Below are 13,309 nucleotides of genomic sequence, written 5' to 3' on the forward strand. Positions count from 1 at the left end.
TTTACAAACTGGGACCATTTTTGTAATCTCAGTCAGAAATTTCCATACAACGTTAAACGCCTAGAGATATGAAATGCCCTACAAATGTTAGTAATTCATTAGATTTTGTTCGTTTTATACTCCATTATCAAAGTTATCCCAAAACAGAAAACCGACTTTCGATTGTATAAAAAATTATACATCCATTCAAAATAAATATTTTGGCAATCTATCAACTGCAATCGATAGCTAGGATGCCAGTACTTCTTGTCAAAATATCAATTATAATTCTTTGGCACAGCATGCATAAATATTCAAGTTTTTTTTTTAAGAAAAAACTATCAAAGTTACCCAGTTTTACGGTACCTGTCAAGTTTTCCACGGGATGGTTTGTTGTAAGAAGGGCGCGTCAAATCCATTACAACTGTTGGGATAGAAGAACCCATCTACAAGGAGCGGTGTTGCTAACATTCTAAATGGATCGAAACAATACAATAACCGGTGCATGTGCGTGCAATTTGGTCTATTTTATTTTGACAGGTCCATTTTTAGGCCAACAAATAGATCACCAGTGAAGTTGCCCTAAGCTCTACATTATGTTTTATATACTTTTCCACAGCGTTGCTAAAAGAGCTTCTTTTGCCAATTGTTTTTTGTTTTTGTTTCAACAGTTGTCCAATTTCGTTTCTACATAGTAGCTTAAAGTTTTCTGAGCTCAACTGTTCTCATTGATAAAGATTACAAAAATTAATTTTGCTCATTATAATAACGTAATGACAGATCGCTTTTTACCATAAATTTGCGCGGTCTCAGTTTATCGAGCACAAATTGCTAAAGTCGCGTTGTGAGGATAATCACTTGGTTGTTCAAATCAGCACAGAAATCAGAATCAGACATCAGAAATGACTCTGAGTTGCAGCTTGTCATTGCTTGTGTATTTTTTTGCAATTTCTCATCGTAAAAGGCTATTTTTCATCACGCCAATCTGTCATGAAACGGCCTATTTTCCAACACTGAAGTATGCAGTGCGGGAATAGTCATTACGCAACTGAAACCAGTGCTGGAGTGATTCATTACGCAACGCTTTCACATTACGCTGTATTGTATCGCTGTATAATGAATCATAACACAACAATTTTTCAGAAATTGTAAAATAATGGTGAATACTTTCCGATATAATTTCTGATACCCCCAAATGGTCTTCTACGAAATTGCAAAAAATGTTGTACGTAGCTCGTTGCAGAACTCGACTTTTACAGCATTCGAAGCTGGTCATGAAAAGTGAGTCTACTCTACGGCGGTTTTTGCACATGTTTACTCTTAGAGGAAACACTTACAAACTCTTTCTAAGTATGCTCATGTAAGCATCATCAAAGAAGATTATTCTTAGTTTTATAAAACTGTTTCTGTTTGATGATCCCTCCATTAGATTGAATTGGATTTCAATCTGTTTTACGTTAATGCTCCAATGAATTATTGAGCAAAATACCTAGCAGCGGTTTTGAACCACCTTTAAAATTGCAAAGCATTCCTATCGACAAGATTAAACCTTGTAATTCGGACGCTATTCTTTCCAGAATCAGTAGCGGACTACGAATATGTTGCCGTGGAGGAATCAATTGTACCAGAGCACCAGCTTCAGGAAGCTGAATCCGTACCGGATACGGAAACCAATGAAGCCGATGGGTCCTCTCCAGTTAAGGAGGGCAAAATACGACGGGAGTTCCCTGAGACTTGGATTTGGAACAATATTTCCGATGAATGGTTGGTGGTTTGGAATGCGACTTTTTCTCTCTTTCTTTCTAGCTGTCATTGGTAGCTCGATTTTCGTGATTTCTTCCTGTTCGATTCTCTTTGATTATTCCCGCGCTATCGATTTTTGTACATAACATTCTTTATGTGGCCGTTATTTTTGTTTCACTTCGTTGATGACTTTAGGTAGTTCACTTTTAGGCATTGAGCTATGACTATTTTAGTTTGGGGAAGAAAATGGATGTTTCTCGGTAATTGGTTAAAACGTTATTGCAATTTCGCTTTTTTTTTTCATTTTTAGTATTTAAAAGATTAATAGCCAAATACCGAATTTCAAAAAGGAAATTGAAATCGTGAATATGAGCTCTGTAAGTAGCCATTCTTGTTATTCTGTAGAAACCTTCTTCCTTGAGATATTTGGATGTTGTTGTGAAATATTCTAGCTTTAGTTCTGTTGAGATTGTAAACAAAAACTCCACGTTTTGAAGCTGAAATGTTTTTTTTACTCATTCAACAAAATACTTCTCCAGCAACCCATCGAGTATATTATATGGCATCGTTTAGTAGACGGTCCGGTTTACTCAGAGGTGGATTTGACGTGCGCAGTTTTGCGTTAGCATCACCAGGTCTACCAGGAGCACCTGCTATGATTGGAGCAGCCAAAAAAGCCGTTAGTGCTACACCGATTGTGCCTGTTACAAGGAAGACATTTCCGGAATCTTGGCTTTGGGAGACACTTCTAAGGTTGGTTCATCAAGTGATGGGTTGATCCATGTCAATTGTATCATGACATTTGGAAGCTTTAATCATATGCATGATGTCATGCTTTATAAAAACAATCATATGTTCGTCTAATTGGGCAATCGTATTAGTAATTCTGATTGGAAATTTAATTCTTCCGGGCCCTGATTACCAACGGTTTTATCATTCCTATCATAGCGCGTCAATTTCTTGCTTTTAGATTAAATTATAATTATTTTATACATCATATTCAAGCTTTTCTGACGTTTCCTTGCATTAGAATATTATTGTCAAACATTTCTTCTCATCTAGTCCACATAGATGATAGTTTTTCATACTTTTCTGTTGCTCATCTGTCTGACAGAGATAGAACGCGTTGTTTCGTCGAGAAAAGATGTTTAAAACTGTGTCAATCCTCTTCTTCTTAACTTGTAATTGTAACTAGTTGAGTAATGTTTTTTTTTGTTATCAAATCTATGCCCTATGACAGGGATGGGATCATCCAATTCCCTTGGGGGAGATTGTCATTGCAAGGGGTGCAAATGTATGTAATGAAAGCTAATGTGTGGGGCAAAAGTCTGATCGGGAGGCAAAAATGCCAGTGAGCCAAAAATTGAAAAAAAAAACTCATAGCTCTGAAAATCTGCGCTTTCAAGCATATCTTAGTTTGCCACGGAATACTTGTTATCAAATAAAAATATAGATTTATAGGAGTGCGAATAGTAAACCTGACAAGAATCACATAATAGGTTAATAACAGATTTGAATCAACAACCAACAGAAGTTGATATAATTTTGGTATCAGAAAACAAAGGCATGTTCTTAATTTGTTTTAATTCTTGCAACTGATTTAGAATAATATTTGTTGTACTTTTGAAATCGTAGTTGTAACAGATGGGGGTTAGGTCTAAAAAAAATGATCACGTGGTTAATAGACAGCCTCCACCATCTAGGTAAATGTAAATGCCTATGTAGATCCACAGATTATCTTGTTGGATTCGTGGTCATGCGATTTGCGTCGTCAGTCGTTTAGCCGTACTGTTAGAAGAGTGTCGTGTTTCTCATGTGTACCTAAATGAGCAAGTGTGTCATGCGATATTTCATATCGCAGCTCGCAAATTATGTGAAACAAGAGATGCGGATACGTACAAAAAAATATCTTAGTGAGCGAGTCTCATGAGACATCTCGTGAGGCTCGTCACATGCGCTTACTAGGAGTACTTTTATGCAGTTTGAGCTAGTACATTGCTACATGAGATCTAAAATAATGTGTCTCACCATAGCACATGCTCAAGCGCGCGATTATTTTTGTGCGCTCATGGCAAGCTGATCTCAAGCTTTAGATATAAAGCGCGTATACATGATGTCTGACTGTTAGTGCATCGCTTCCCGCTCCAGTCAAAGAAAACTTCATTTTCTGTACGCTGTACATAAATTTATTAGGGAAATTTTTAAAGCAAATGGCTCAAGCAATCCAGTTTTTTTACGTCAAATTTTTCTTAATATGCTTAATGAACATTAGGGTGATTGTGCGATATTTGCCAGAAAACCATTCGCCAGAAAACTATTCGCCAGAATGACATCCGCCAGAAAGTACCATATGCCAGAAAACCATTTGCCAGAAAGTACCATTCGCCAGAAAACCATTCGCCAGAATGTACCATTCCCCAGAATGGACCATCCCCTAGATTTTTTTTCACATAAAGTTTACAATTGTAAGAGAAATAATCGAGCCAGAGCGTTAAAAAAATGTAAGACTATTTTTGTTAGTTACTCGAAAAAGTACAAGGTCTTTTGGACACCATCTCTAGTTGACTTAGTGAGCCAGCTTCGAATATCCGTGGTTCTAGTATTTCAATTGTTTGACTAGGTACATTTGACTTCCTTACGGTTCAAACAAAAATCGATTTCTCGAGCATTCAACGATCAACATTTGAAGCTTTATAAATATGAATTAAAAAGACAGAAATTAACCCTGAGGGACCGTGGAACTAGAAAGAAGAAAACATACAATAGAATTACAATTCCATTCATTAGAAACTGTTCCACTATGAATGAAAGATACTGTTTACTGATGTAAAAATTTGATATTCAGCATGACGGATAATAAAGTAAGTGTTTTTAATGTACATATTCTGTTCCTGTAAAATGGTATTATGGTTTTGAAGACTTCACAGGAGATTCGCCCTTCTTTTCAACCTAAGCTGTTCTTCAAAGTGTTGTTGCTTCTTATGGACTAATTAATTGAATATTTACGAGATTTTAACATACGTTGCAACTATTGTTATACAGATGATATAGCATGAGATTAATTAATGAATTCCGTACGATTTTCTGTCTAAATTTTTCAATTTTTTTAAAATGTTTTTCTTTTTTAATATTATTAAATATTACAGGGATTTTGGTTTAGAATATTTCACAAGTGGTTCTCCCTTCTTTTCATCGTAAGCTGTTCTTCAAAATTTGTTTGCTTCTTAAGGGCTAGTTCATTGGGTATTCACAAGATTTCGAAATTTGTTGCAACTATTTGTGCCGTCTGTTCTATGAAGTAATTAATGCCTCCACTCGCAAACAAAAGTTACAATTACTATAACAAGTTTCAGAAACTTTCTGACAAATAAGGCAGTTGTGATATTTATAAGAACATCCTATATATAAAGAACGGGGATTTCTTATTTGCCCCAAACCATATCAAGTAGCGATAGGCAATAACTCTTTTTTGAATACTTTTTCATGTACTGAAATTTAGGTGATCATCTATATAAATAAAAATGGAATGATGTTTGTATGTCACGAAATGGCTTGAGAACGGGTGATAGGACTTACATGTTTCTTTCACTGTTGAATTCGTCCAGAGCTCCGACGTGTTTGTGCGAAGAAAAAGGTTAGGAAAGTCTTCGGGATAGTATGGAAAACGGGAGAAAACTAATCTGACATTTTCTACACGGGACTTGCATAGCGTTTTTCAACAGCCTACTTGATGGCAAGACGAAGTTTGCCAGGACCACTAGTTATCACTAAAAATCTTTTGGTCTCTTCTTACCCGAATGTTTTACCCTCGAATATCATTTCCCCGTACGTCAGTTACCCGAATGACACTTTTCCCTGCAATCCTTTCTCCCGAATGATCCAAAATTGGTATGGATCGTGGTGTAAGGATAGAATCACCCCCTTCTGAACCCCACACCCCCCTTGAACGACCACGTGTTGCACTAGAAAGAACGATAAAGAAAACAAGAAAAACTGCTGAGTTCGAAGAATCTTTAAAGAACCGCTGATCAAAAAAGAAGGGTACATATCATATGAACCGTTCATCATCCAGAAGTATACAATAAGTTATGGTTATTATGAGTGCCAAACCATTTTCGATGAAAAAGGCCACTTGAGAAAATGGGGTATTCAGGGAACTGGCATATAGGGGGAAGGACATTAGGGGTATCGATATTCGGGAGAAAGTAGCGCAGCCCCAATAAACTGCCCATTGAAAGGCAAAAAATTATCTGATAGTTGCACAAGAAATTCTGTACAATACAATATTCTGATGAAGAATAGCTTGCGGTGAAAGGAAATACAATTTTCTCGAAGTTAAAACTAGGTTAAACAACTTAGAGTATTGTATCAAAATCTCATAGGCAAAAATATCGCAAGAGATATAGAGTAACAGTGTTATATTGTTTCCACTCTGTGCACTATCAGAAAGCTTAAAATGAGAAGAACGATGTTATTACCGTACTATTAGTTCAATTTAGTGCTCTTGAAGATTGAAAAGTGGCACAAGTCGAATATTGTGAGGGCCATCTTTCACCATGCATCAATTGATCAAAATCGACTAGAAGAATAATTCTGGGGAATGGTACTTTCTGGCGAATGATACATTCTGGCAAATGGTTTTCTGGTAAATGGTACATTCTGGCGAATGGTTTTCTGGCAGATGTCATTCTGGCGAATAGTTTTCTGGCGAATGGTTTTCTGGCAAATATCGCACAATCCATTAGGGTTGTTCAAAAAGGGATAGTTCAAAATAAAAAATCCAAACTTCCACATCTTTCTTACTATTGTTATAATAAAAATAGTGTTTTGTGAAATTTTTGGCTTATTCGGGGGTAATTTAAAGGTGGACCAGAGATAATGAAAAAAAATTCAATGTACTTTAATGTAAGTACAAACTTATCATACCATACTAAAAGCTTATCCATAAACCATAATCAAGTAATTTGTAGAAGAAACAAATCATTTTGAACTTATTTTGTTTGAGATTTTCGCAGAACTTTGTCGGGTTATAATACCATATGGAGGTAAATAATAGTAAAAAATGAATATCTATTCCCCCAATCCTTAGGTTGAATTGCACTCTCCAGCATCTTTCTTTATTTTGGTTTGAATAATGACTTTTCTCTATCACTTTACATTTCACATCGGCTTTGGACCACTTTTGAATCACCATCGAAAAAACTGAGAATTTCACAGAACACTTATTCAATTGTAAAGAAGTTATTGATGCTGTCGAAAACTGGATATTTATGGTGAAGATAAATCGAAGCCAAAGCTCAAATTTTCGATAGCACGGATCTGGAGAACCAAACATCCGTTTGAGCTGAAAACCTAATCGATTGGTCACCACCAGCTAGTGATTAATCGATTAAGTTTTCAGCTTAAATGGATGTTTAGTTATCCAGATCCGTGCTCTTGAAAATTCGAAGTTTGGCTTCAATTCATCTTCACCTTAACCTTTTTCAATTTTGAACTGTCCTTATGAACATGAATATGTAGAATTAAAGTAAATGGGGCAAAACAAATGATGTTGAAACAAATCTCTTATTTTGTTTATATTGCAAACTGTACATTTTGAGTATTTTAACTTGTACGCGTCATGGAATGTTTTGTTTGTTTTAAGTATCTCGATTCATAATTTATAAAATCTGCTGAATAAATTTAAGCATACGTTCTTCACAGACAAACAGACGTAACACTTATAACAAATCACGATCAAAATCATAGTCACAAGATCATGTGCGCTCAATGCTAAAATCAATGGGTTTGGCCGATGTGCAACAGGTGGCAGCGGTCTGTAAACTTCAATCACGAACAAAAACGATGCGAGCGCTGCATGTAGTCGATTGATCACCTATTATATATTTGAATCGGCCGTTAAAAAGATCGCGATGGACATCAGTGAGAGTGTGACACCTGTTCGTTTGTGCTTTCGCTGTTTATTTGTATATAGCAAAATTTTTCCAAACCAATAAGATAAACCAATATATTTTGGACCCCCTGAGCCATTTTCCACCAAATTGCCTTGTTTAAATCAACAGATTAACTCAATTCGTAAGTCATTTGGAAAGATAGGGCTGTTTCACACTTGTATCAACCGTTTGTAAATATAAAATGTCTTTATTTTTACTTAAATTAATTGAATTCTATCGGTTTATTTACAACCGGTACAACTCATTTCACGCAGAAATTGAGGCCATCAGAAATTTGTCAAATGCAAACAAAAAGTATTTCCAAATTTCTTAACAGAAAAGCGAAAATTTATTCCGTTTTCTCTGGTTATCGATAGGTTACACTATACGCGAGCATATTAAACCAATAGGTTCCTTGACTTAGCCTCCAATCAGATGAAAACGCCTGAGGTCCAAAATATATACCTTGATGGTCCAAAATGTATGGGTGTCCAAAATACTGAAAAACAGGGATTCATAATTAAGCAATATTCGACATATTTTGGACTAAATGTGATCATGTGAGCATTTTTACTTCGCTGAGGAAACTTTGTTTTCTTGCCTTCTTGCCTTCTTTGATTTCTTTCTATAAATCTTGGGTTGTACACAACGGTCAGATAAACATTTTTTTGGTCAAAATCATATTCACTTGTTGTTCATTATGAAAACGGATATGAATATAAAAAAAAACTCAACAACAGTTTGCCAACACACAGCTATTTCTAGTTGTTCTACTTTTTAAAATGTGTAATAATCGTAAAAAAACTAGAAATTTTAATTACGTTTGCTTGAATTTCGACGGTTTTTCACGCTCACTGCTCTTCGAATGTGCAGGTTTCCATTGGCATTTGGTGACAGGTTCTCGTCAGAGTGGATTTAAATAAATGTGGCGTCAATGTCAAAATTAGAACAGCGGCGAACTGTCATTTCCATACAAAACCGCGTTCCAATCGAGCAGGAGAGCTGTCAAAGCTGGAACTAGACGTCACTATTGTTTACAGGCACTCTAGTTCTCGTGACTTTTAGGAGCTCGCAATGTAAGCCAGCTGTCTCCTCTCTCTCTCTCTCAGATGGAAACTAGTGAATTCGGCACCGGTCAAACGTCAAATTAGTAAATTCGTGCGTTGGTCCATATGCACATATGGTTTGCTTTGATCACGTGGACTAATGGAACTAATGGACGAGTGCACTAATTTGACATTTGAGCGATGCCAAATTCACTCGTTGTCATGGTGACGTCACTAACACGGCACCTCTTAAACGTCAATAGGGCGCTTGCAGCAAACAAAAGTGTGCCCAACGGCTCCCTTTGATTTTGCTGGGAAACGGTTTGAAACGGAAAACATGTTACAGAACGTTTCCCAGCAAAATCAAATGGGTCCGTTGGGCACACTAAACAAAGGCTGCAAGCGCCCTATGAGTGAATGTACGCTTATATCGGTCCATTGCGTTTTGACTCATATTCCGAACACTGAGCTTCAAATGCATCTGATGAGCCGTTAAGTTTGCTAATAAAAATATTGGTTCGATTTTTTTTTCATATTCAACCATCTAATGAAAAATCGATCTAGTAGGTCACCGAATTCCGTGAAAATTTGCTATTTTGTTCCCTATCCGAAATAAGGATACACGTGTTTTTGGATTTTTTTATTAGAGTAACCATATCCGAAATACCAGAAAAATCGCGATTTTGCAAAAATTTTATAAAAAAAATAAGTTTTGAACCGCTTGACCGATTTCAATCTTTTTGGACAAAATGAAAGCCAAAGATTTTGAATTTTGAGGAAAAATATAAAATTTAAAAAAAATTGGTATTTTTTTACATGAATAAAATCAATAATTTTCGTTTTTTCATGTTTTGAAGGCCTCGGGACCAAAGGGGCTGTTGCTATTCTAATTTTTCTTGAAAGTACAGAGCATTTTACGTTTACTCTCAAATTTTCAGCGATGTATGATTTTTAGTTTTTGAGATATATGTTTTTATGGAATGAAAGCTTAAGATTTCAACTTTTCAGAAAAACATAGAAAACTTTGAAAAAATATTTTTTTACATTAAAATAAATGTAAGCACGAAGATACTCTATGCTGAGGAAAGTCGATACAATTTTCTCTACGAAAAGATCCTCGGCCAGTGGGAATCGAACCTTCAGCTTAGTCAGGCTGAATAGCTCCGCATTTACCACTACGGCTATTTGGGCCCTGAGCTGTTTCTACTGACCTTTAATTAGATAATGATCACAACTCCTATAGCTAAGTATGCTGTTCCGTTCAAGAAAAGTAATGATTTCTGTGGAAAAAATAATCAAGAAATTTTCTACAGAGAGCTCCATTTTAAAATGTCATTTCTTTTCAACTGCGATCAAAGAAAAATGCTTGTCTCGACTCGTAAGAAATTTTTCACGCTTCTAAATAGGCGATTATTTTTCTTTTCAGGTGCATAGTACCCATAAGGTATAAAATAGCTTGAAGCACATTTAAATAGGGTCCTTAAATGTTTAATGAAACCTTGTTTTTATTTAATAACATGAAAGAGCATGTTACTGCAACTACTTTAGCAATTTTCCCTCTTAAATAACGGCTGTATCATATTTAAAGTTTAATTTCAAAATTGGGTCCATAAATGAACCTTGATACTTTTGATCATGTTTCACGTTCGCTTAGTCGGCAAAAACACCACCGAGGGTTTAGTTTTAACGCTGGGGTTGTTCCTATCTGACATTTCGGAAGGGACAGGGAAAACAAAACACACCCCAAGGGGTGTGACCAAATCTAAAATAAACACAAAAAAATGTATATTGGACATGATTTTGGAGACGATAAACATTAAAAAAATTAGTAAACATGTATTTTTGGCCTAAACTTAAGCGATTGACACTAAAATTGGGACAGGGCTTTAGGACTCTATTGAGTTGTAATTGAATGCCATATCTGGAAATTTGATGGAATATTTCAACGAAATATTTCAACGAAATATTTCAACAAAATCGTCATATATTTAAAAACCCAAAAACCAAGTGTTCTAAATATTACCGTGTATGTTGCTTTATGGCATCATAAACGATTGAATTATCACTAAATTCTATTAATTTCAAATTGTGTTGAAAATTGCAATAGTTGATTGAAATGATTTTTAGTTTTACTCACTTTAATTCCAAAAATAGGTGCAAAAAACTGAGAATCTCATTAAAATACTTATGTATGGTATTTTGGGGGTTTTTGAAAATCAACTGTATTTTCCGGTAGTTTTCGATTAGATTCACGTTACCTCAAAAGTTTTTCTAAAAAAAAAATTGCTGCTTCGTCATGGTTTTGTGTTTGTTACTCTTACTTACTGTGTTTGTTAATTGTTCGTTGTATTCATCTGTGATCCCGTCAAAATGCTTACGTTTCAGTCGACGATAGTGTGGCGTTTTCCTCGAGTTCATCCTCCATTAATTAACCATGTGCATCACCATTCTAGGTTTACAGATACTCAAAAAGCATCATCGTGTACCGGTGTTCATGTTAGAATCGGCAGTTTACGACGACGTTGTAGATAGTCCCGTACAAGCTGACAAGGCTGCACCGGGGTCGGCACCCTCTTCGGTGGGGCCCACCGTTCGTAAATCGTTTCCCGAGAGTTGGATCTGGGACCATTTTGATGGGTTTGTGTTTTTTTGAGTTTGGATGCGAACTTTTCTTCTTCTCATATGTGACTAATTGATCGTTTAATGTAAGGTTCTTGTTTTGTACTAGCTTTATGTTTCGTGCATTTGCTCTGTTATTCATAGTAGTGTTCATAAGGAATTCAAATATTAAGTAGTTCAAAAACAAGTAATAATTTCTTGTACATGTAATCAAATCTAACGTTTCTCCATGCGAAATACGAAGGCAAAATTTAAGTTATGTATAAATCGGTTTATGTTACTGAAAGTTCGTTTTATTTTTTCGACGTTTTTGCTTCGGCGGGCTTAACAGTGAGTCGATATTTTGGTGAAGAATAAAAAAAAAGGATAAAACAAGCGTTAAGCAAAATTGCAAGATTAAATAATAAACCAAATATTGTTGAAAATAACTTTGGTGAATGATGTTCTGATGTTCAAAATCTTTTTTATTTGTAGTCCAAATCTGCACTTTGGTTGGCAGGTTGTCAAGTTTTAGAAACATAACACGTGTTAAAATTTGAGTTATATAAGGTGTTGTTAAAATTTAATATGAATTAATTCAAAAATGTTTCAAATCTAGCCCCTGAAGAACTAGCATCAACCTCATTTGTATGTCGTTGACCTACTTTTTACAGCATTTTAAAAGTACTTGTTATTGAAATTGTATGAGAAAACACTAACTAACTACTCATTACACAGTGAATGAAACGAATTGAGTTTGAAATGATTTAATAGCATAACGAATAATCGTTCATAATTTTCTTCCTTTTCCTATGCCCACTATAATCACAATTCATCCAAAAAAAAACATGTTGCCAATATTCGACATCAGCATCCTCAATAAGAAATCGACCCAGACCCATTACTGCTATTGGACAAGCTGACGCTGAAATGTTCATGGTTTCGGTAGGCCGGCCCAACTTTGACAACAGTTTTTCAATAGATAAACTGCACACCATTAAAGTTAAAAAAATACCGGTTGTTCGAAAACACTTCGCCCACGTTTGGTTCTTCGATAGCGAAAACAAGTAAATGACTTATTAATGATGATTATTAGCCGGGAGAGCACAAGGTTTGGTTTGATTTGGAGTGCACCTGATTGGGGTCATGGCTTTGGTTTTGATGGAAAATTAGTGTAACGAATGATTTGGCCTAAAAATTTCAAAAAATCTCAACGATCAAAAGTAAAATGACTCCTCATGGAGCGATGCTGAGCTTTCTTGGCGGTTGTATTCTACACAAATAACAAAAACAGGAATTATTAGTCACTCCCACAGTGTCCGTTTTTAACTACTTGCCCCTACAGTGTGCATATGTATTGACAACTTAGTAACAGTTCCAGAGTACAAATATGCCGCCGGAGCTGGAGGTGGTGCTGGATTCTTCTCTTCTGGTCGAATACGAACGGATTTTCCCGAAGCATGGATTTGGGAAAGCTATGGAGGATCTGAGGGGTGTGTACCATTTTCTAGACAAAAAAAACTGCAACTTATAAGGGTTAATGCTGCGTTTGACGTATAAAGGAGCTTTTTCTTCCTGAAGTTGTCTTTTATCCTTTTTTACATCTGCAAAATATGTCCAATTTCATGGTCCTAATCTCATACATCTTTTGATGCAGACTTGATATTTGGTTTGGGTTACCGTCCGTTTTTTTTTTATTGTGTATTTCAAATAATATATCAAAATTGACTTGAACTTTCCTATTGTATTGGGAAATTATCACCCATGAAAATTGGCCAAAATTGATCCAATGCACAGTTTGGCAGTTCTGAACTGGATTAGTTGGGCTTTCTCAGTCTTGGAAAAATCAAAGCGATAAGTTTTACTTTGCTCAACATTTTGGCTCTTTCATTGTGCTTTTTTTTCAAGAATATAGTTTTCAACCTTTTTTTTCAATTTCAATATTGTTTGCTGTTTTTTTTCGAGACGAAGCTTTCTTAAAATTTCATATAATATTCAGGAAATGCACAA

General features: G+C 35.5%; 1 protein-coding gene across 12 annotated transcripts in view; it reads left to right on the forward strand.

Annotated features, from left to right (window-relative positions):
• Positions 1-13,309, forward strand: part of LOC5570819 (CD109 antigen) — a 77,741-nt gene that overhangs the window by 52,111 nt on the left and 12,321 nt on the right. Inside the window, exon 8 of one of the 12 annotated variants that reach the window (XM_021846507.1) lies at positions 1,557-1,743. The exons of 8 other annotated variants lie outside the window; for them this stretch is intronic. In XM_021846507.1, the coding sequence (XP_021702199.1) occupies positions 1,557-1,743 (187 nt within the window). Of the gene's footprint in view, positions 1-1,556; positions 1,744-2,261; positions 2,476-11,154; positions 11,339-12,674; positions 12,793-13,309 lie in introns of all 12 variants that reach the window. 3 more of the 12 variants (XM_021846501.1, XM_021846508.1, XM_021846512.1) reach the window with 3 other exon arrangements.

The sequence above is a fragment of the Aedes aegypti genome, chromosome 2, assembly GCF_002204515.2.
Source record: "Aedes aegypti strain LVP_AGWG chromosome 2, AaegL5.0 Primary Assembly, whole genome shotgun sequence".
Classification (NCBI taxonomy): Eukaryota; Metazoa; Arthropoda; class Insecta; order Diptera; family Culicidae; genus Aedes; species Aedes aegypti.